The sequence below is a fragment of the Cajanus cajan genome, chromosome 10 (genome assembly GCF_000230855.2).
Source record: "Cajanus cajan strain Asha chromosome 10, NIPB_CcT2T_4, whole genome shotgun sequence".
Taxonomy (NCBI): Eukaryota; Viridiplantae; Streptophyta; class Magnoliopsida; order Fabales; family Fabaceae; genus Cajanus; species Cajanus cajan.
Genome location: NC_138526.1, coordinates 20,159,752 through 20,184,105, shown reverse-complemented (window position 1 = coordinate 20,184,105; position 24,354 = coordinate 20,159,752). Strand labels below are relative to the sequence as shown.

The 24,354-nt window shown below is 35.3% G+C and overlaps 1 protein-coding gene across 1 annotated transcript; it reads right to left on the bottom strand.

The window, feature by feature from the left end:
- Nucleotides 1-14,063: 14,063 nt before the first annotated feature.
- On the bottom strand, nt 14,064-14,600 carry LOC145952365 (uncharacterized). Its single transcript, XM_083064716.1, has one exon. The coding sequence runs from the start codon at nt 14,598-14,600 to the stop codon at nt 14,064-14,066; it is 537 nt and encodes a 178-aa protein (XP_082920842.1).
- Between the last annotated feature and the right edge of the window lie 9,754 nt (nt 14,601-24,354).

Here is a 24,354-nt window from a genome sequence, read left to right as displayed (position 1 = left end):
AAGAGGATTTAACTAACAAAGAGGTTCAACTTCACTTTTGCAAACTAGAACTCATCATTTTCAAACAATTATTTTCAAGCATTTCATATACAAATGTTCTTTGATTTTCTAACACTTTTTTCAAACTTTGAACATCTATTATCTTTATATGAAAAGTGATAAAAAAAAATTCAGACAAGAGAAGAACCTAGGAAGCAAAGTGTTTGTATGACATTTTTTTGACAAACAATTCAAGGAGACATAATAGAAACCTAACTCTAAGAATCTGCTAGGTCTAATAGAAAATATGAACTACTTAATGAAAGTAAAAAGCACTCAAAGCACATTAATGTTCAACAAAAATAGAATTGCAATGGAATCAAAATAGAAAATAAAGCATGTTAAAGTTATAAGTCAAAACAAGCTAGTCTAGAAAATTATGAAATGAAAAGGACTACACATGACTCTAGACAAAAATTTAGGATTCAAAAATCAAAACACATGCTAATAGCAATGTTTATATTCAGATTAGGCAATAAGAAGAAGACTCAAACAAAATCAAAAAGCAAATAGCACAAGAACCTATAGGCACACTCGGATTGGTTCAAGAAACAAGAGTAAAGTGATTTTATGAACCAAATTTTTTTCAAGACAAAAATAGATTCATGACTCAAATTAGATGTAAATGCACTATAAATTACATTTATGTTCAAATTAAAACCTTTTAACCTAAAAACTCCTATACTAAGAGACCTATGAATACAAGGTCTAAAATTCCTATACAATTATGTTTAAAATAAAAAAGACAAGCAAAACAAGACCAATATTGGCCATGAAAGGCCTAAAGCCCATGAAGCCACTAATAGGCCCAAATCGGCTACTAGGCCAAAAATTATAATCTAGGTGCCCAAAATACAAGGATAAAAAATATGATACCTATAATATGGACTACTATATATATAAAATCATGAGAGGTATTGGGCTTTTAGTTAGAGGCCCATAGCCCAAGATGAGCTAAGGCCCAATAACCTAAAAGTAGGCCCAATCCTCATATGTTCTTCAAAACTAACCCATTCCTCTTGGGTCCTTCAATGTGTCACCTCTTGGTCTTCTCGGCCCTGACATGATTTCATCATGACTCTGTTTGAAGCTTCTTGTTCACATGCATTATTGATATGATTTAGGCCTTCTTTCTTAAGTTACTAACCAAATAGCCTACCTTACATATTTTTCTCTTGTTTCCCCCTTTGAGCCTTTATAACCTTCCTTGATTTTTAGCTCATTATAAGCCATAAAGTGAAAAATCATGATGTCCCATAATCTAGGGAATTCTTCTATATTGTTGGTATTGAGTTGTTTGGTGATTAGTTTGAAAAAAAGAAGAGAAAAAAATTGCAATAAAAAAGAAAAGAAAAATATGCAATAAATAATAAAAAAAACCTGCAATTTGGTTGAAAATGGTTGAAAATAGGTGGCAAATCATAGGAATTAGGAGTTTCTTTTAGGGGTAATCTTTATGTTTATTGAACATGTTACCCATTGCTCCTTTTTTCTCTTTGGTTATTTAAGCTTAAATAACTTTATTCTAGGGCCACATTACAAGCTAAATAAAAGTCTTATTGATCTTTAATGACATGTGTTTCAAGTTGTGGAATTTAGAGGCTTGTCAAAGCTTGGGTGTGCTAGTTTTCATGATGTGTTGAGTGTAAATACTAGCCTAAACACTTGAGAGTTGAGAGCTAAACACTACTTTGTGAGGTTCTATATTTTTGAATCTTTCTTTAATTTGACTTGCCTACTTGCTTGCTTTTAATGCCATTTATGCCTCATAGATTGTTTGTTGCCTTGATTTTAGGAATGTTTGTTCTCTTTCTCTTTTCTATGCATTGGAAACTTATTAGTGTTAAAAAATTTCTTAGAACTAGGAATCGTAACAATTCAAAGAACAAGAATTAATAGGGATACCTATGTGAGAAAGGAATTTGAAGAGAGTATTATTACTGACAAGAAAAATACAGGAAGGATTACAATTCAAGAATGAATGAAATTAGTCTATCCAGTTGCTATTTATAGCCTAATTGCCCAACTAACTCTAACTTCCTTTCCAAAAATAGAAACTGACAATTAATTGACTTGTTGATTGAGTAAGGATACAAGCCACAAATCTTATTCTAAAATAATTCTTCATAACAATTCCCCCCTCTTGAAAGCATCCTTGATCTCAAGGATGAAATGACAGATACTTCTTTCTGAGATCATAGTAGAATTCCCATGTAGAGTCTTCTGGAAGCTTATGCTTCCATTTAACCAGTACCTTGGTTACAACTACACCTTTCTTTTTCACTGTCATCCTATCCAATATAGCCTCAGGTTCTTTCTTATTAAACGCATCTTCAACTTGAAATGGTAAATCTGATGAAGTTGTTATATTGCCAACATGTTTCATAAGTTGAGAAACATGAAATACATTGTGTACTTTTGACTATAGAGGCAATTCTAATTTGTAGGCCACTTCTCTAATTCCATCCAATACCTTGTAAGACCCAAAGAACTTAGGACTTAATTTAGCATTGCTCCTATAAGCCTCTGACACCTGTCTATATGGATGCAATTTCACATAGACCGAATCTCCTATATGATACTGCTTATCTTTTCTTTATTGATTACCAAGTTGCTTCATTCTCTCTTGAGCTCTTTTCAAATGAAATTTGAGAAGTTTAAGTATCTCTTCCCTTTTTGACAAGCTCCTATAAACCAACTCAACCTTGGATTCGCCTAGTGAGTAAGGAAGATAAATTGGAGGTCGTTGACCATACACAATTTCATATGGAGTAGCTTTAATGGCTGTGTGATAAGTGGTGTTGTACCACCACTCAGCTAGAGGAAGCCATTTACTCGACTGATGGAGAGTATCTACACACATGCACCTTAGGTATGAAATTAGCGAAAATACACATAGAGGGGGGGTTGAATGTGTGTGTTCATGTTAGAAGGAAGATTTTTGAAAGTTGCTTCGTAAGGATAAATTTTTTTAAGTTGGGTATTTCAATCTTGGTTGAAAAACTTAAGCAGACTTTTCTGTCTAGTGATTTTTCTTGTTTAGTAAAATTGATTTTCTACTTAAAGGAACATGTTGAGTAAATTAGTTTTCCGTCTGAAAGATTTTATCGTCCAATAGAAATTATTTCAGAAGATCAAGTGTGTTTCCGTCTAATGATTTGTTGAAAAACAAGGTAGAAGAAAGACAAAGTAAGTAGTGTTGAAAAATGAAGAGAATGCATAGATGGTTAAACTGGTTCACTCAATCAGAGCTACGTCCAGTCTCCTTCCACCGAAGGGTTCCACTAATCACAAAGGATTACAAGTATTCTAAACCACTTCTGGCTCGTCAACCTCAGTTATCGACGCTAGTATTCTTAACCACTTCTGGTTCTCCAAGTACTCTTGACCATTTCTGGCCCGCTAGCTTCACTCACTAGCGCTAGTATTCTCAAACCACTACTGGTTCACAAGTATTTTTTCTACTAGCCTCTTCAGGCTCTATAATAATTGAGGATGTTGAGTGTGTTTGCAACTCTCACGGAGAGGATAGGGTAGTTTCTACACTCACTAACGTGCGTAACCTTAGTTTTATAGAGATAAGTGTCTAAGTGTTTGTTTACTCTCGTAGAGAGGATATACTATTAGCAACACTCACTAAGATAATCTATCTTAGTTTTTACACTGATATACAGGAAATTCTTTGAGAATTAATGACTTATGCTCTTTTTCTTTCTTTTTCGTATTGCACGTTTTCTCTACTTCTCTGCCCTTTCTCCTTCTCTTTGTCTTGATACTTATAGCCATTTGATAAATCTTCCCGTTGTTTGAATTCAAATTTTCCCGTTGGAGTGTAGCTTCGAGTCGTTGCAGATGGAGGCTTCGTTCATGGTCATGTAAATATTCTCATTTAATGCATTTGATCTTGTATTAAATGTTTGCTTGTATTCGTGGAGTCCCTCTGTGTAGTTGATTACTTCAATATCTGACTTCAATCATGATCTAGGTATATTTGTACTTTCCTTATCAGTTTAGCTGCTGCGGTGCTGTCTTTTTCTGAAAAGTAGGTGTCCTTTGTCTGACCCACTCAGCTTTGACTTATGGATCCACACTTGCCTATTTTTCTCCTTTCTGTATTCACGTTGATGTCTTTTTGTGTTTCTTGTATGATTTCTTTCAATGTGATTAGTGGACTTTAGATGTGCTTCAGTATTTTCGCCATCGTCTAGATACAAGATACTTCGTTTGATCTTGACTACCCATTTCGTCTAGGCAAAGAGTGATAACTTCATCTTCTAGTTTATTTGGATCTGTTTGTACGTCACTCCATTTTGATGTCTGGCCAAGTTGCGTCTAATGCCTCAAGCTCCTACTGATAGACTTGACTTATCTTGCATTTTGATTTGTGCCTGAATCAACCTTAGTCTTGATACTAGCTTTTCTATCGTCTGATGTTTTGTCTAGCTAGGTTATGCTTGATCATTCTTTATTTCTTGAACTTATTGTTAACTGACTGAAACACTAATGCACATGTTAGTAATAACAATATGTATTATATTTGTCATATTCAAAACCTTGGTGGGAATTGCGAACGCGCTTCGTCTAACTTAACAATCTCTGCCTTTTTGATGATGACAAATATAATCTATCAAGTTCATACATGTTTATACACATCAAGCATTTTGTATTAGACACAGAGTACAGAGCACAAAAAGCAAGCAATGTAAGGGATATTATGTTCGTTTCCTCCCCCTTAGGTTATGCTCTCCCCCTTACTTAGTGATCGGTTTAGTTTGATAGATTTTGTGTTTTTCTTTCTCGCCCTTTGTGATCATCAAAAAGAAATAAAGGGTGAGTATGATGTACTATTGATCATCTATCAATTCCATTCCTAGTCTATCTCTTAGCCAGACATATCTATCTTCTTGAAGGGGTTTGGTGAAGATATCAGCTAGTTGTTCTTCAATCTTAACATAAACCAGTTCAAATGTTCCTTTTTACACATGATCTCTAATGAAATGATGTTTAATTTCTATATGCTTGGTCCTAGAATGCAAAACAGGATTTTTAGAAATGTTAATTGCTGTAGTGTTATCGCAGAGTACAGGAATACTACTTTCGTAAATGTCGTAGTCTTCCAGTTGATGTTTGATCCAGAGAAGCTGCGTAAGATATTGTCTTGCGACAACATACTCAGCTTCACAAGTTGATAAGGCAATCTTTGATGGAGTAAGTAGAAGCAATGGATGAATTCTTGCTTCTTTGAACTTTCTCTGAATAGGAAGATCTTTTCCTTGAAGCTTCCACCGAATGGATGATCAATGAAGAAGAGTAATTTGACTGATTAGGATCCCTAAGCTATGGATGGAAGCATCCAAGCTCAAGAACCAAAAGAAAGCTCACTTTCAAGAGTAGGAAAAGGTATAGGTTCTCCTAGTTCTAAGTGAGTTTCGGTGACCTTTGAGAGAGAATGGAGCTGAAGTAATATTCAGAAAATTCTCTATTATTCAAAAGTTTCTTACAAAATATGAAAGGCTAGCATTTAAAGTCACGGATCAATGAAATTGGTGCCATGTTCAAGTGCACACAAAGTGGCGCCAATTTTGAATTCAAATTCAAATTTGAATTCAAAGTTGGATGTCCACTTGCACATGCCATGTGCTTCCATCCCTTCTAGAATTCTAATTGCATTTAGAAATAATTTAGGGTTCATTTAAGTGTACACATGTGCAGCCACCTTTGGCACAAATCATGTGACTCAAATGAAATTATAATTACTCCTAAATGTAATTAATATTCTATGATCTATGCTTAATACTTATTCCTCTCAAATTCCTAATCTAATGGCCTAAATACAATGGCCAAGCAAATACAATGGAAAGGAAAAATTACAAGAATTGAAATGAGCCCAATATTGGGTACCAAAAGCCCAAAGGCCCATGAAGCCCAAAACTAGGCCCATTAAGCCTATGGCCTAAAATGCTATCCTAAATGGTCCAAAATACAAGACCCAAGATATATGAAACCTACACTAATATGATATATACAAGACATAAAGAAAATAGCTAAAACAAGATATGGCCCATGAGACACTCAACTTGGGCCTTCCAAGCCCATCGGGCCCATTGAGCCTTGACTGGCCCAAACCTTCATGTCTATCCCATTCCTCTTGGTTCCTTTAAGATGTCACCCTTTGCCTTCCTAGGCATGATTCCATCATTCCCTCCCTCTTGAAAAGGATTTTTCCTCAAATCACGAGGATCCATATGATAAGAATCATTACCTACATGCACAACATACCATGTATAAGAGGTGAAATTTTCATGTGAGGAAAATGGATTGTGGATCCTAAGAGGAATCCTTTCATCTATCCTAACAATGAAACTTAAACTATTAAAATCCCTAAAGGTGGAAATAGGATCCTTTTCTAAGCATAACCTAGAAGGAAATCCTAAAAATGTAATAACACTAAAACTAATACAATGAAAAGAATGATTCTTAAAAACTTCAACATCTTGCCTAAAGTACTCTAAATGGTGTCCTAGGCATGTTCTAGAAAACAATACAAAAAGAAAACTTCCTAAACAAATTTGAATCATATTGTTTGGTAGATAAAAAGATAATGTCTTGTTAAATCCTGAAAACTCATATAAACTAGTTTTGTCTTGTAGGGAAGGAGGCAAATTAAGTTCAAATAAAGATGATCTTCCCATAAGATCAAAAATAGAATATGAAATAGGACAAGATGTATCTATCAAACAATATATTCCAAAATTTGGGTGCTTTATTAGAACAACTAAGGTAGAAGGAGTCCTAAAGAGGGGGAGGCTTTCTTCCTTGGGCACCTCCAAGGAAGTAGCAAAAGAAGTGGAACTAAATGTAGTCCACTCCTTCCTCACTACATCTTGAAGTTGAGATTCTTTTTTCTTTAAAATATTTTGTTCTAGAATCTCTACTTCATGACTAGTGGTAGCATAAGGGTAAGAGTTAAGGACTTGATGTATGAAGAGAGTATTTTGCAAATGGTTTATAGAACAACTCTCTTCACTCACAAGTCCTGTAGAGGAGATATTTTCCTCCTTACTCTTCCCTAAGAGAAATGCCTTTTTTCTTTCTTTTTCTCTTGTTTTTCTCAATTTTTCTTTTGCTAAAAGTTTTTCTTCCTTTTGTTTAAGAATGTGAATTTTTTCCTCTAAAATTGCAAGTTGTGTTTCTCCTTCAAGTTTTTCTTTTTCTCTTTTTAACACTTCTTGCTTTGTCCAAGGTGTGAGTGATTTAAGCCTTTGAGTAGGATGTGAAAAACTTTTTGGAGAGCTTGAATCACTACCACTTGAGGAATATTTTCTCATGATTAAACAAAAGAAATTTTATATGCTATGCAAAAAGAAAATATTTTTGGTCTTTTCTAGGAACAAGACTAACACTTGGAAGTCTAAGTGTACAAATTGCACTATCAAGGGAGGTGAGCTACTAAGAGCCACTTAATAACCAAGCCTTTTCAAGTGGAAATCACTAAACTTCCTTGTGGTATTCTCAATTCCACAAATTTTTTCACAAAATTTTTAATGATTGATGATTTTCAAAAATATTTTTTTATTACAACTAGACGTGAACAATTTAAATTCTACACATGCTAGTCGAATTAATAAATAAAAGTAAACAAACTAAGAACAAACAAATCAAAGGAAACAATATTAATCAACTAGTCGGATTTTTCCCCAAGTGGAAGCTTGAAACATATGAAATTTCCAAGCCACTTCCACTAGTACTACACATGAGTGACTATAAGGGATTAGATATACCTGACCAGCTTCTTAATACTCCCTCCAAGCTATGACAAATTGATTGAATTTACAAGAAAAATGCAAGGAATTAAACTAATCCTAAAACAAATTTTTGTGACGGTTTTTGTGACCACATTTTTCCATCACTTGTTTGAATGCTTTAATCCACCACCAACCTTGGTTCATTGATGTTCCTTGAACCTGCACAGAGAACACAACAAATAGGTGAAAGTAGGCTGATCACAAGTGGAAAGGATTGATCACTCTTGTGAAGGTAATTTTAGGAGTTTTAGGTCACCAAATTTAGGTCAAATTTTAAGGTCCTTGTTTCAAAACTCCTTTCCTATCCTTGTTGAGTCAATGTTTGGTTCTTTAGCAAGGATTTGAGGCCATTTCCAGCACAGAATTTTAATCAAAGAAAACTTAGACAAGCAACAAAAGCACAATTTAGAAAGCTTATACCAAAAATTGAAGGAATAAGTGTTTATGACAAGACTCAAAGAAAGCCAAAGAATTAAAGCAAAAATTAAGACTCAAAAAAAGCTATCACTCAATTAGGAACTCTCCTAGATAGGCACTAGAGTAGATTAAGAAAACCAAAAAAATTTGGAAGCAAACAAAGATGAGAAACCAAACTAGTAGATCAATTATTTGTGAAATAAGTGTATTTTCTTCTAATTTTGTTCTTCTCGGCTTTTCTTGCTATAATTTTCTTTATATATTTTTTTAATTATTTTGCTTTTCTGAATTCAAATTTCTTTTCCAGAGAAGATATTTGCCTTTTATCTCAAAAAATTTCACAAATCAAAGAAGCAAGAACCGGATCTACTAGAGTAGTAATTTTAAGTGAAATAAAACTCAAGTTCTAGTGTATTCTAATTTGAAAAATGTTTGGATCCTTTTTAGTTCTTTGTTTTGCTTTCTTTTTCAATGTATTTTGTGTCAATATACTCTGTATTTCTCTGTTTTCCAGCAATCAAACATATCAAATTCGGATCCAATACAATCAATACACTAAAACACAAAGTATCACTTAAAATTTCAATGAAAATGTGATTGATTCACTATTTTGATATGGAAGGTGAAATTTGAAAACTCATGTACATAAGAGAATCCTAACTCTAGGAATTCATCAATGATCTAATGATGAATATGAACTCAAAGATGTAAAGGAAAAAGCACACAAGCAAAGCACATATGATCAACAATGAGTCTTGGCCAACACTCAAAAGAACCCAAAAAATTTTCAGCATATGAACACAAGCACATCTTGAATATTTTTTTGACATTTTAAAGGACTAAACATGACTTGACAAAACTAATATTCAAAAATAAAATCAAAACACATGCATACTCAATGAACTAGAAGAATCAAATCAAGGAAATAAGAAATGACTTAAACAAATTGAAAACCGGACAAGGTAGAATTCCTAGACTCAATGTGATTGCCGGATTTTCAAATACAATCACACCAATTCGATCTCTCAAAATTTTTGAACAAGAATTTAGATCCAAACAGCAAAACCAATAAGAGACATAAGAGAACACAAAAACAACAACAAAAAAATTTGGTGGAAAAGGATTACTTAGCTCAAGGAAGCAACCTTGCTCTTGATACCACTTGATGGAGTAAGTAGAAGCAATGGATGAATTCTTGCTTCTTTGAACCTTCTCCGAATAGGAAGATCTTTTCCTTGAAGCTTCCACCGAATGGATGATCAATAAAGAAGAGTAATTGGACTGATTAGGATCCCTAAGCTATGGATGGAAGCATCCAAGCTCAAGAACCAAAAGAAAGCTCACTTTCAAGAGTAGGAAAAGGTATAGGTTCTCCTAGTTCTAAGTGAGTTTCGGTGACCTTTGAGAGAGAATGGAGTTGAAGTAATATTCAGAAAATTCTCTATTATTCAAAAGTGTCTTACAAAATATGAAAGGCTAGCATTTAAAGTCACGGATCAATGAAATTGGTGCCATGTTCAAGTGCACACAAAGTGGCGCCAATTTTGAATTCAAATTCAAATTTGAATTCAAAGTTGGACGTCCACTTGCACATGCCATGTGCTGCCATCCCTTCTAGAATTCTAGTTGCATTTAGAAGTAATTTAGGGTTCATTTAAGTGTACACATGTGCAGCCACCTTTGGCACAAATCATGTGACTCAAATGAAATTATAATTACTCCTAAATGTAATTAATATTCTATGATCTATGCTTAACACTTATTCCTCTCAAATTCCTAATCTAATGGCCTAAATACAATGGCCAAGCAAATACAATGGAAATGAAAAATTACAAGAATTGAAATGAGCCCAATATTGGGTACCAAAAGCCCAAAGGCCCATGAAGCCCAAAACTAGGTCCATTAAGCCTATGGCCTAAAATGCTATCCTAAATGGTCCAAAATACAAGACCCAAAATATATGAAACCTACACTAATATGATATATACAAGACATAAAGAAAATAGCTAAAACAAGATATGGCCCATGAGACACTCAACTTGGGCCTTCCAAGCCCATCGAGCCCATTGGGCCTTGACTGGCCCAAACCTTCATGTCTATCCCATTCCTCTTGGTTCCTTTAAGATGTCACCCCTTGCCTTCCTAGGCATGATTCCATCAATCTTGCTTTGCCTCTTGCTAGTCCATGAAACCAAGAAGCTTCCAAGGAAATGACATCCTTCGCTAGTGCTTTTTCTCTCCCATTTGTCTCCTGCATAATCTGCATCACAATATCCTAGAAGAGAAAAATTCTAGCTTCTATAGAAGCTGATGCCTAGGTTAGGTGTTCCTTTAAGATATCTTAAAACTCTTTTAACCGCTTGTAAGTGTACCTCCTTAGGTTGTACTTGGAACCTAGCACAGACGCAGACATTGAACATGATGTCAGGTCTTGATGTTGTTAGGTACAATAGAGAACCAACCATTCTTCGGTACATTGTGCTATCAACTTCTGGTGATTCTTCGTCTAGACCATGAGTAGTTGAAGGATGCATTGGCGTCTTCATTGGTTTTGCATCTTCCATTTTAAACTTTTGCAGTAGTTCTTTTATATATTTCGTTTGATGAATTTTGATTCTTTCGTCTAACTGGACAATTTAAAGTCCTAGAAAAAACTTGAGTTCTCCCATCATGCTCATTTCAAATTCATCCTGCATAAGCTTGGAAAACTCTTTGCATATATTTTCATTAATATCACCAAAAATTATGTCATCTACGTAGATTTGGACTATTATGAAATCGTCCTTTATTACTTTTCTAAACAGGGTGCTGTCAATCTTGCTCTTGATAAAATTATTATTTGTTAGAAAAGAGATTAGTTTTTCATACCATGCATGTGGTGCTTGTTTTAATCCATACAAAGCTTTGTTTAGTTTGAAAACATAAGATGACAGTAATTCGTTTTCAAAACCAGGAGGTTGATATACGTAAACTTCTTCTAAGATTGTTCCATTTAAAAATGCGCTTTTGACATCCATCTGATATAATTTCATGCCAGTACATGCAGCAAAAGCAAGTAAGATTCTAATGGCTTCTATTCGGGCAACAGGTGCAAAAGTTTCAGTAAAGTCTATACCTTCCTGCTGATAGTACTCTTTTGCAACTAACCTTTCTTTGTTTCTTACCACATTTCCAGATTCGTCCAATTTATTTTTGTATATCCATTTTTTTCCTATGATCATCCTGTCCTTAGGCATTGGAACTATTTTCCAAACATCATTCTTCTGGAATTGACTCAACTCTTCTTGCATTGCCTGAACCCAGCTTTCGTCTGACAAGGCTTCGTCCATGGTTCTTGGCTCTGTTTGGGATAGCAGAGCAATTTGTGCTTGAGTTCTGAATGAACTTCTAGTCCTTGCTACATCCTTTGCTTCTCTAATGATTTGTTCTTGTGGATTATGAACCTTCATTTGCTAGTTGTGATTGACTGGTTCTTTGTCTTCTCTTTCGTCCTGTTGAGACGTTGTTTCTTCATACTTAGGCTTCTTCGTTTGATTGTTGTTTACTTGCATATTCTCAAAGAAGTTGCCTAGCTCTGATATTTCTTTATCAGGCTTATGTTCATCAAATCTAACGTGAATGGCTTCCTCAACAGTTTTAGTTCTGTTGTTGAACACCCTATAGGCTCTTGACCTCTTAGAGTATCCAAGTAGAATACCCTCGCCAGTTTTCGAGTCAAATTTTCCTAGATTGTCTTTGGTATTTAAAATAAAATACTTGCATCCAAACGGATGAAAATATGATATGTTGGGTGCTCGTCCCTTTCACAATTCATAAGGAGTCTTTTTCAGCAAGGGCCTAATATATATTATTTTTTGAATATAGCAGGAAGTATTAACTGCATCTGCCTAGAAATATTTAGGGGTGGAGAAATCGTTTAGTAAAGTTCTTGCCATTTCTTGTAAAGAGCGATTCTTTCTTTCTACAACCCCAATTTGTTGTGGAGTTCTAGGTGTTGAAAAATTGTGTTTTATTCCATTTTCTTCACAAAATTCTTGAAAATGTTCATTTTCAAATTCTCCCCTATGATCACTTCTAATAGATGCAATTGATATTCCTTTTTCGTTTTGAACTCTTTTACAGAATACATAGAATACTCTAAAGGACTCATCCTTGTGAGTTATGAACAGTACCCATGTCCATCTAGTGTAGTCATCCACAATGACCAATCCATATCTTTTACCACTTACAGATGTTGTTCTAGTGGGACAGAATAGATCTATGTGGAGCAGTTCAAGAGGTCTTGATGTGGAAACATGATTTTTACTTTGAAATAAACTTTTAACTTGTTTCCCCTTTTGACATGCTTCACATACATTGTTCATCTGATGCACAAGATTTGGTAGTCCTCTTACGAGGTCATGCTTTTCAGCTTTGAGATTAATCTCTGACTTGCATGACCAAGTTTCTTGTACCAGATCCACTGATTTTTATATGAAACTAGACAATCAGCATTCTAATTTTCTAGTTCGTTAAGCATTATTTTATACAGGTTGTTGCATCTGTTAGCTGTAAATAATATGGATGAATCAGGTTGACTAACAGTACATTTATTTTTGTTGAAGGATACTTCATAACCACTATCGCACAATTGACTTATGCTTAGTAGATTATGTGTTAATCCCTTAACATACAGAACATTATCAATGGAAGTGGAAGAGTTGATACCTATTTTACCTATCCCCATGATATATCCTTTTTTTCCTCCTCCAAATGTGACTTGCCCTCCTTTCCTGGACTTGAGGTCTAGGAACATAGACTTTTGGCCCGTCATGTGTCGCGAGCAGCCATTATCCAGGTACCATGACTGGGCACTTTTTGTTTTTTGTTGAACAAATCTGCAACAGGTACTATTTCAGTTTTTGGTACCCAAATGGATTTGGGTCCATGAGTGTTAGCACTGGAGGTTTTGGAATCCCTCTTCTTATGCATGTAACTGCATTTGGACGTAAAATGTCCATTCTTTCCATACAAATAAGATGCGTATGTTCCTGTTTTGATTTTTGATTCAAATTCAACATATCCTAGTCCTGTTCTATCTTTCCCACTCCTGGAGTGTTTCAGAAGTTGCTCAAGATTTTTGGTTCCTAGTGTGAATTTTGACAAATTTGATTTTAATAGATCATTTTCTTTGGTAAGTTTGATTACTTCTTCTGAAGTTGAAAGGAGTTTTGCATTTTCATTTTTCAGTAAACGGTTTTCTTCAAGTAGTTCCAAAATTCTTTTCTTTTGTTCTTTATATGCTGTAGAAATATTTGTTGAATCTGATAGAAGTTGATTGTATGCATGTTCATGAATTTTAAGGTCAGATTCAGTTACCTCCTCATTATCAGATTTTGATGATGAGTATGTGTCTGCCAAGAGACAGATATTTACTTCTTTGTCTCCTTCAAACGATGTTGTGTCGAGGTCCTCCCAGGTGGCCATCATGGCTTTCTTCTTTTTGTAGGAGGTCAACTTCTTCTCTTTTTCTTTCTTTTTTTCTTTTTCGAGTTTCGAACATTCTGTTTTGTAGTGTCCAGGTTTCTTACACTCATAGCACAATGGCTGTGCCTTTTCTCTAGGAGGTCTACTGTATTTTCTCCATCGTATTCCTCCTTTTTTCTTCATCATTGACTGAATCTTCCTTGATAGGAAGGATATTTTATCGTCTGTGTCGTAGGTCCCTTCACTGCTGCTTTCCTCAGACGTATCATCGACCCTTAGGGCTTTTGAGGAGGATGGTGTAGATTTTGTCTTTTGTACATTTAGTGCAATAGACATTTATTTTCTCCCAACGTCGTCTTGTTGCAACTCCAACTCATGAACTTTAAGTAGTTCAATGAGTTCCTCCAGAGAGAGCTTTTCCAGATTTTTGGATGTTCTTAGAGCAGTAACTTGTGGTCTCCATTTCCAGGGTAAACATTGAAGTAATTTGTCAATATGATCAAAGTTATCATAAGTTCTACCTAGGAAGGAAAGTTCATTAACGATAGTTTGGAATCTTCCAAACATAGTTTGTATAGATTCGCTTTCTTCCATCTCAAAAAGTTCATACTTACGGACCAACAAGCTTAGCTTGTTTTGCTTTACCTCTAGGGACCCCTTGCAGTTCAAAGCTAGGGTGTCCCACATCTGTTTGACACTTCTAAAGCTGTGAACTTTAGTGTATCCTTCCTTCAGAGCACACATGAGCGCATTGCGTGCCTTGGAGTTTAGAATAAATCTTTGCTTTTGCTCTTCAATCCATTGTGCTCTGGGTTTCTTGTTGCCAGCTTGATCTAGCGAAATGTAGTTTCCTTGCTCAATGACGTCCCACATGTCTATATGACATGCATCAAACAATGAAATCATTCTTTGCTTCCAGTAGTCATATTTTGCTCTTTTGAAAAGGGGTGGTCGGTTTACGGCTTATCCTTCGTTTTCCATGATCGTTACCCATGCAGTGTTAGATGCTCAACCTAAGGGTCATGCTCTGATACCAAATGAAATTAGCGGAAATACACACAGAAGGGGGGTTGAATGTGTGTGTTCGTGTTAGAAGGAAGATTTTTGAAAGTTGCTTCGTAAGGATAAATTTTTTTAAGTTGGGTGTTTCAATCTTGGTTGAAAAAATTAAGCAGACTTTTCTGTCTAGTGATTTTTCTTGTTTAGTAAAACTGATTTTCTACTTAAAGGAACAGGTTGAGTAAATTAGTTTTCTGTCTGAAATATTTTATAGTCCAATAAAAGTTATTTCAGAAGTTCAAGTGTGTTTTTGTCTAATGATTTGTTGAAAAACAAGGTAGAAGAAAGACAAAGTAAGTAGTGTTGAAAAACGAAGTGAATGCACAGATGGTTATACTGGTTCACTCAATCTGAGCTAAGTCCAGCTCCTTCCACCAAAGGGTTCCACTAATCACAAAGGATTACAAGTATTCTCGACCACTTTTGGTTCGTCAACCTCACTTGTCGACGCTAATATTCTTAACCACTTCTGGTTCTCCAAGTACTCTTGACCACTTATGGCCCGCTAGCTTCACTCACTAGCGCTAGTATCTCAAACCACTTCTGGTTCATAAGTATTCTTTCTACCAGTCTCTTCAGGCTCTACAACAATTGAGGATGTTGAGTGTGTTTGCAACTCTCACGGAAGGATAGGGAAGTTTCTACACTCACTAAGGTGCGTAACCTTAGTTTTACAGAGATAAGTGTCTAAGTGTTTGTTTACTCTCGTAGAGAGGATAGACTATTAGCAACACTCACTAAGATAAGCTATCTTATTTTTTACCAGTGTTGTAAAACTCGGTTTGAACCGGCCGGTCAAACCGGTCGAACCGGAAACTGGTGGTTGGACCGAGTCGAACCAGTGATCAGACCAGACGTGCAGCTGACTTGGTCTGACTCGGTGTGACCCGGCTAAAAACCCGGTTGAACCAGTGACTCGTGGGTCTCAAGACCCAAACCGGGTCATCACTTTTTTTGGAAAAAAAAAATTTAAACGGCGTCGTTTTTTAATTTAAAAATTAAAACCTTGAAATGTCTCTCCCATTTGCTAGCTGCACGCTTAAGCTTCATCTTTGAGAACCCTAAGTTTTGTTTTTCAGTTTGATTTTAAGCCACAATCGCCGCACACAGTTGCATAGCCACAATCGTTGTTCCGTCGGATCGTTGCACAGCTGCACCGCCGCACTGCTGCATAGCCACACAGCTGCACAGCCGCACCACTGCACGCCTACACCACCGCATAGTCGCACGCACCACCGCAGCATCACCGTGTCTTCTCAGCATCTCCTTAAGGTTTGGTTTTCAGTCATTGGAACGAGTGTTTTTTGAAAGCTTTTAACTGGGTTGTTGCTGAAATCGTGTTTCATTTATTCAAATTGGGATCTTGGTGTTGATTGGAATTCGTTTTAAATATAGAGTCTTTCTCACCGGTGCATTCAATTGGAGGAAGGTTTAACATTTATGTGCAGGTTTAATTATGGAACGGAGAGGATGCATTTGGTAAATGAAAAAAAAAATGAAAGAAGCAAAGATTTTGTGCAGGGAAAAAAAGAAAGAAGATTGATGACATTTCTATGTTTTTCCCTTTTTTGTGCTTGAGTGGAACTGTTTTTAACATTATAAAATTATGTTAAAATGTGTTTGTAATTTTTTTGAAGTTTCTTTTAAGGTATGATATGATTTTTTTTTAATTTATAGGTATGAAATATGTATAATAATATTTTTCTTAATTTTTTTTAATAGAAACCGGGTCATGCGGTTTAATAGGTGACCCACCGGTCTAACCATTGACCCATTGACCTAGTACTCCCACCAGTTCAATGACCGGTTTGGTTTTTAAAACACTGGTTTTTACACTGATATACAGGAAATTCTTTGAGAATTAATGACTTATGCTCTTTTGATTTCTTTTTCGTATTACACGTTTTCTCTACTTCTCTACCCTTTCTCCTTCTCTTTGTCTTGATACTTATAGCCATTTGATAAATCTGCCCGTTGTTTGAATTCAATTTTTCCCGTTGGAGTGTAGCTTCGAGTCGTTGCAGATGGAGGCTTCGTTCATGGTCATGTAAATCTTCTCATTTAATGCATTAGATCTTGCATTAAATGTTTGCTTGTATTCATGGAGTCTCTCTATGTAGTTGATAACTTCAATACCTGACTTCAATCATGATCTAGGTATATTTGTACTTTCCTTATTAGTTTAGTTGCTGCGGTGTTGTCTTTTTCTGAAAAGTAGGTGTCCTTTCTGTAACGCACTCAGCTTTGACTTGTGGATCCATGCTTGCCTATTTTTCTTCTTTTTGTATTCACGTTGATGTCCTTTTGTGTTTCTTGTATGATTTATTTCAATGTGATTAGTGGACTTCAAACGTGCTTCAGTATTTTCGGCATCGTCTGGATACAAGATACTTCATCTAATCTTGACTACCCTTTTCGTCTGGGTAAAGAGTGATAACTTCATCTTCTAGTTTATTTGGATTTATCTGTTGGTCACGCCATTTTGATGTCTGGCCAAGCTGCGTCTATTGCCTCAGGCTCCCGCTGATATACTTGACTTATCTTGCATTTTGATTTGTGTCTGAATCAACCTTAGTCTTGATACTAGCTTTTCTATCGTATGATGTTTTGTCTAGGTAGATTATGCTTGATCATTCTTCGTTGCTTGAACTTATTGTTACCCGACTGAAACACTAATGCACATGTTAGTAATAACAATATGTATTATATTTGTCATATTCAAAACCTTGGTGGGAATTGCGAACGCGCTTCGTATGACTTAACAAGGTAAGTTTCTAAAATCTTATTCACAATCTCACTTTGACCATATATTTGAGGATGATAGCTTGAAGAAAGCTAAACCTGAATTCCTTAGAATGCCATGAATTCCTACCAAAAGCTATTAAAAAATATTGGATCTCTATCAGTGGTTATTGAACTTGGATAACCATGCAACTTAAAGACATGATCAATGAAAGTTTCAACTACAACAAATATCACTTATTTTCCATGAGAACTTGGTAAACCTTCAATAAAGTTCATGTTAATGTGCTTCCAAATCTGCTAAGGAGTTGGGAGTGGTTGTAGCAATCCAAGCAAAGTAGTGGTCACACTCTTGCATTTTTGACAGGTGGCAGACTTGGACACAAATGTTTTAACATCTGATGACATACCACTCTAATACACCACTAACTTGACTCTATGCATAGTAGCACCAATACCAGAATGACCTCCAATAGCAGAACAAAGCAACCAATTCAAAAGATCATTTTTGAGCTTCAAATCATTTCCCACCACTAGTTTACCCTTCCTCCTCAATTCTCCTGAATGCCAAGTATGATGTTTATGAGAGGCAACATTAGTTTGCAATTCACTAATTAACTTTAGGATATTAACATCAGTCACCAATGAAGTCTTAATTCTATCAACCAAATCAGATTGTAATTGATGAGTGGTTAAATTTTGGCATTCCACATCCTCCACGTGCTCAATTCGAGATAAGGCATCAACTGTAACATTTTCATGACCATGTTTATATTCAATATAGTAATCAAATTCCATCAGCTTAACTAACCACTTCTATTGAAAAATAGTGGTCAATCTCTGGTCCAGTAAATACTTTAGACTATAGTGATCAATTTTGACTGTAAAATGCTTGTTAAGAAGATAATGCCTCCACCTTTGTGCAGCAAATACTACAGCCAATAATTCCTTTTCATAAGTAGATAAGGATTTTTGTTGTTGGTTCAATACTATGCTAATGTTAGTTATGAGATGATGGTCTTGCATAAGCACTACTCCATTGCCATAACCAAAAGAATCTACCTCAACAACGAAGACCTTAGTCCAGTCGGGTAAAGCCAAAATAGGTGCACTACTTAATAAATCCTTAAGTTGCTGAAATGCTTCCTTAGCTTCTTGATTCCAAAAAAAAAAATGTCTTTCTTTAGCATGTCACTTAATGGTTTACCACAACATCAAAACCCTTTACAAACCTTCTATAGTAACCGGCTAATCCTAAAAAACCTCGTAGTTGTTTGATAGTTAGTGATAGTGGCCAATTCCTCATAGCTTCAACCTTGCTAGGATTTGTGGACACACCTTCCTCAATAATGAAATGCCCCAAGTATTCTACTCTGTTAACAGCAAAAAAAAAACATTTAGGCTTCCTAGCAAATAAAGAATTATTCCTTAAGGTAACAAAGACCTGTCTAAGATGGACAACATGATCATCCAAACTGCCACTGTAAAGAAGTATATTGTTGAAGAATACTAAGAGAAACTTCCTGAGAAACTGTTGAAATACTACATTCATAAGACCTTGAAATGTAGTAGGTGCATTAGTCACGCCAAAGGGCATGAGAACATACTCATAATGTCTTCCATGAGTTTTGAAGGCTATTTTATGAACATCATCCGGGTCCATTCTCATTTGATTATACCCAACTCTTAAGTCTATCTTGGAAAAGATTGAAGATCCATGCAACTCATCCATTAAATCTTCCACCAATGGAATTGGAAACTTGTTCTTAACAGTATTTATGTTAAGATCGCTATAATCAATACATAGCCTCCATGACCCATCTTTTTTTTTTTCCAACCAACACTACAGGAGTTGCATAGGGTCTGCTACTATTTTGTATCACTCCTGACTTTAAGTACTCTTGTACCAACTTGTCAATCACATCCTTTTGGTGCTTGGAATACCTATAAGGTCTCTTATTAACTGGGTTATGTTGAGATTCATGGAGTGATGAATCAACTCAAACTTAGAGAATGAAGGTTTTGATGATAACAAAATGTGGATTATGAGAATCAAAGCTGACCAAGGACATCAACAAGTCAAAAACAAAGTCAAGAAGAAAATATGGCTATTATGATGTGTAATAGGAGTAGCTCATAAGTTGTATTGTTTTGTTTAGCTTATTTTGCATGTGTGTGCTTTGTGCATGAGTCAATCTTTATCTAATTTGACTAAGAGTGAGTACGATGATGAGTTAGAAACTTGAAAAGTTATTTTGAGATATAAAACAGAGTTTTTGAAAACTGACTCAAAATAATCGATTATCATTAAATATAATCGATTATTCCAGCAACAGGTGAAAAGGATGCCTTGCTGTAATAATCGATTATTTTTGAAATAATCGATTATCCCAGGAATCACTCTCTTGAATAATCGATTATCCTGCAAAATAATCGATTAATTTGTTCTTGGTTAATTTCCAGAAATCATGAAGAACAAAATAATCGATTATCCTTTAAAATAATCGATTATCTGGTTCTAAAAATGTTATAAATAGTTTTCACATTTTGAAACTTCAGAACAAGAAAGAACAGAGAATGAGTTAACAATTAAAAAAAGAGAAAAATGTCATTGTGAAGTCTTTGTGACCTTCTTGGAGTGTTTTCTTTGTGAAACCAAGAAGTAAAATGTTTTTTGAAATGTTTTGAAAAAGATCATCATCATCATCACATGCTTGAAAGAGAAAGATTGAGATTTGCTTCTGAATTCACAGTCTAATTTGTTCAGCTTCCAGGTGAATTCGTTCCTTTAATTCCTTGTGAATAATTGTAAATCTTGAGTAGGTGTCTCAAGTGGTAAGGAATTCTTGTAGCGGGTTTCTACAAGAGGTGCTTTCTTGGGGTCAAGAAAGTGGTTATCTTGAATGTAGGAGTATATGCATGTGTGGTATGCTTGTAAAACTTCTTCATTGAGATAGTGGAACAAATCTTGATCAGGTTATGATTGAGGACTGGATGTAGGTCACATGTGGAGTGGCTGAACCAGGATAAAAGACTTGTGCAATCTTCTTTTACCCTTATCTTTTACTTTGAGTGATATCTTGGTTGTGTGTTAAAGAGAATAATCTTGATTAACATGTTTGTATGCACAACATTGCTTTAAACTGAATCAAGTGTTGCATATTGATTGTTCTTAACTTTGAACTTTATCAAAGATTAATCAAGAAAGCATATAGGACTCATTTTCATTAGCAAGTCTTTTAAGGAACTTCTTTGAAAATTCATATTAGAAAAGTTTGAATTGAAATAAAGATCCTAAGAACTCTGAAAATTTTTAAAGTGTCATAGAATCCAATTCACCCCCCTCTTGGATTGAGCCATTCTTTTCTAATAGGTTATTGCCTTGTATAAGTGATATTTTATGTTCCTGGTCAGATCTTAAAGGTGGCAACTACTCAGGTTCTTCAAAAATGTCTGACAATTCCTCTAAAAGTTGGATTATTACTACTGGAAAAGCATATTGATCTGCATGAGTTGTTAAGGATTGTAGCAATTCTCCATCCTTCTTATATAGTTTCATCATTGAGAAATATACTCCTTCCTCCACTATTTTACCAAGCTGTTATTTCTTCACTATCTTAATACCACTAAATGTAGCCCCTTTTAATACATGCTTCTTGCCCTGGACTTTAAACTCCATAATCAACTTATCAAAATTCCAAGTGATGTTCCCTAGTTTGACCAGCCATTCCACACCTAATACAAGGTCACAATAGCCCAATGGAATCAAAAGCATATCTGAAGTAAATGTAGTTCTCTGGATTGTCCAAGTGAAGTTTCTCACAATAGAAGAAATACTCAACTTGTTACCATCAACTACAATGACATTCAAAGGCTCCATTTTCTGAATCTTACATCGAAATTTCCTAGCCACCTGTATGTCCAGAAATTTATGTGTTGCCACTATCAATCAAAATATGTAGAGGAAATTTCTGTTGATAATTAGTGACCCTTATAGTTCTGAAATTGGCAATGCTAGTTAGTGCATTGACTGAAATTTGAGTTTCCTCCACAATTGCTACATCTTCTCTAGCATCTTCACACATCTCTTCCTCATCCAGAATCTCCATGACATGAACCTATAGCTTCTTATGAGTTAGGCTATGTTTAGGAGAATATGGCTCATCCCAAAAATAACAAAGACCTTTGGCCTTCCACTCATTCATGTAAGCTGGTGTCAAGCTTTTCCCGGGTCTAATCTTATCCTTACTCTTATCACCCACCAAACTAGAAGAACTTGATTTATCAGCAACTACTGGTCTAGAACCAAGCACCCCTTAGTGTGACCGTGGAACACCAACACCCAAAGCTTGTGGAACATTAGCAGCTTCATATAGTCTTGCTAACAATGGTTGGTTGAAACATTTGCACCATCATTTGTATATCCTGCTTCAATCCACCTAAGAAACAGCTAAGCATATAATCCTCGGACAAATTCAGACGAGTAATAATGGCATCAAACTCCTCATAAAACTCAACCACATATTTCTTCTACCTCAAATGCATCAATTTAGCCATGGGATTGTCCCAGACTTCCCCAAACCTCTCAAGAACTAATTTCTTGTAAGCAACCTAAGGAAGATTAGAACAATTGGTGGTTTTATCCATGGTCGTGTGTAATTATCAATAAGGAATAAATTATCACACTAATAAAGTCATTGACTCACTTCGCCATTAAAATGGGGAAAATCGATGCAAGCAAGTCGTGTACAACAAGAATAAGAAGAAGAGGGATGAGACTCACCATGAAGAATGTGAGATTCTGAACGAGCACTATTATTTTGCTACCAAACCTTGCAAGGTTTCTGATGGAAGAGCATGGACCAAGGGTCCAACCACTAGAGCTATAGCCAGGAGATTACTAGAAGACATGACTGTTTCAGAGCTTAGTGGGCCCAATGGGCTTGGTGGGCCTAGGGTGCTTCTCACTTGGGCTTTGCTTGATTGACACCATGTTTTATTGCAAATTCATAGAATAGGAATTTACTTTTTTTTTGGTCTTGTATTTTGACCATAGATTAGGGTTTGTGAACTTTGGGCTTGTAATTGGGCTTCATGGGCTTTTGGGCTTTTGATACCCAATATTGGGCTCATTTTCTTGCTTGTAATTTTTCCTATTCATTGTATTTCATTGACCATTGTATTTAGGTCATTAGTATAGGAATTAGGAGGAAAAACTTATTTAATAGGATTAGGTCAAACTAGGTTTAATTTAGCTTGCATTTAAGTTGTATTTTGAGTCACATGGATGGCGCCACCTTTGCTGAACATGTGTGACTCAAATTCAACCCTAAATTCAAGTTAAATCAAACCTAAACTCACTTAGCAACCTTGTGAACCGGTGACACACATGTGAGCTAAGATTTGAATTCATAATTCAAATTTTCAAATCTTGGCGCCACATATGAAGCCTTCACATAGGCGCCAAGTGGCTTCTATTTCCGGTCTTATAAATGTTTCCCTCCAAACACCATGTACTTCTAAACCATTATTCAGTAAAATTCCTCAAGAGTCACCGTGAGAGAGAGTGCCTTCAAAACCCTAGAAACTCACCTAGTTTCCTACCTTTTGAAGTGAGCAATCTCTTGTTACTTAAGCTTGGATGCTTCCATCTTTGGTTTAGGCTATTCCAATCCAAAGATATCCTCCATTCAAGTGTTCATCCATTCGGTCATCAATCTCCAAAGAAGAGGTCCATGCATTGGTGAAGCTAAGGAGTAGTTCATCTTTCACTTCTCCTACCTTTGCCATCAGTTTCCTTCAAAGAATCCGCCAGGGTTCATTGAATGGAGCTCGCAATTTTAGTCAATCAAGCCTTTAATCATGCCGATACACAATCTTCGATGTCCTTCAATGCTTGAGCGTCCACAATATTGGTTCCAGTTTACTAGAATCTAGAAGGGATAAAATCATAAAGGTGTAGATAATTAAATGTTACTCTCATGATTATATTTAAATATTTTTATATCATATATATATGAATGTCAAAATTGTCAAGTTGAAAAAATATTAAGATGAGAGTTGAATTGTGAAAGGCTTTTAAACAAACTGGAAGCATAAGCCGTCAAGGGTGTCCATTGAATGGAGGTGTTACTGGGAGACCCTGTTTGGTTTCTTTGAATTTCATGAACTAGACATGTTCCTATTCCTAGTGACTAGTGAGTGATGAAGAAAAGTTCATAAGCATGCATAGGCAATTTCTGCGGCATGTGTTATAACTCAAATAGTTTAGTGGCTGAGGATTCTAGAACATAACTAGAGATGTAAGTGGATCAAGATTCAGGGCAATTCATCATCATCAACGGCCAATCATGGATACAGGCTTTTTTTTTTATATTTTCAAGATTGTTTTAAAAATTTTCAAAATATCTATAGAATTTTATGTTTTCAGTTTTTATTTTAACAGAAACATGTTTATATATTTTCTTTTACATGTGTATACTTTATAAGAAACATCGCATCATATCTGAATCGGGAAAGTGTGAATAATTTTATATTTAAGTGTGAATAATTTCGCATTTGTTGATCCATATTCAAGAGATAATTTGAAGAACCAAAATTAAGCATTTTACGTCTATATTTATAATTAGTTCACATGTTATAGATAAGAAGTATTTATTTACTTTACTTACGATAATTGTAAATAAAACTAGCTAATTTTATTGGTTCTTCGATTCCTAATTATTTTTTTTTTCAATTTGTAAGTTTCATACCTGGAACCTTATTTAAGGAATTCAAACATATTTTCGCTTCAACCAACATAATGTTAGTTTTATATACCCTATGT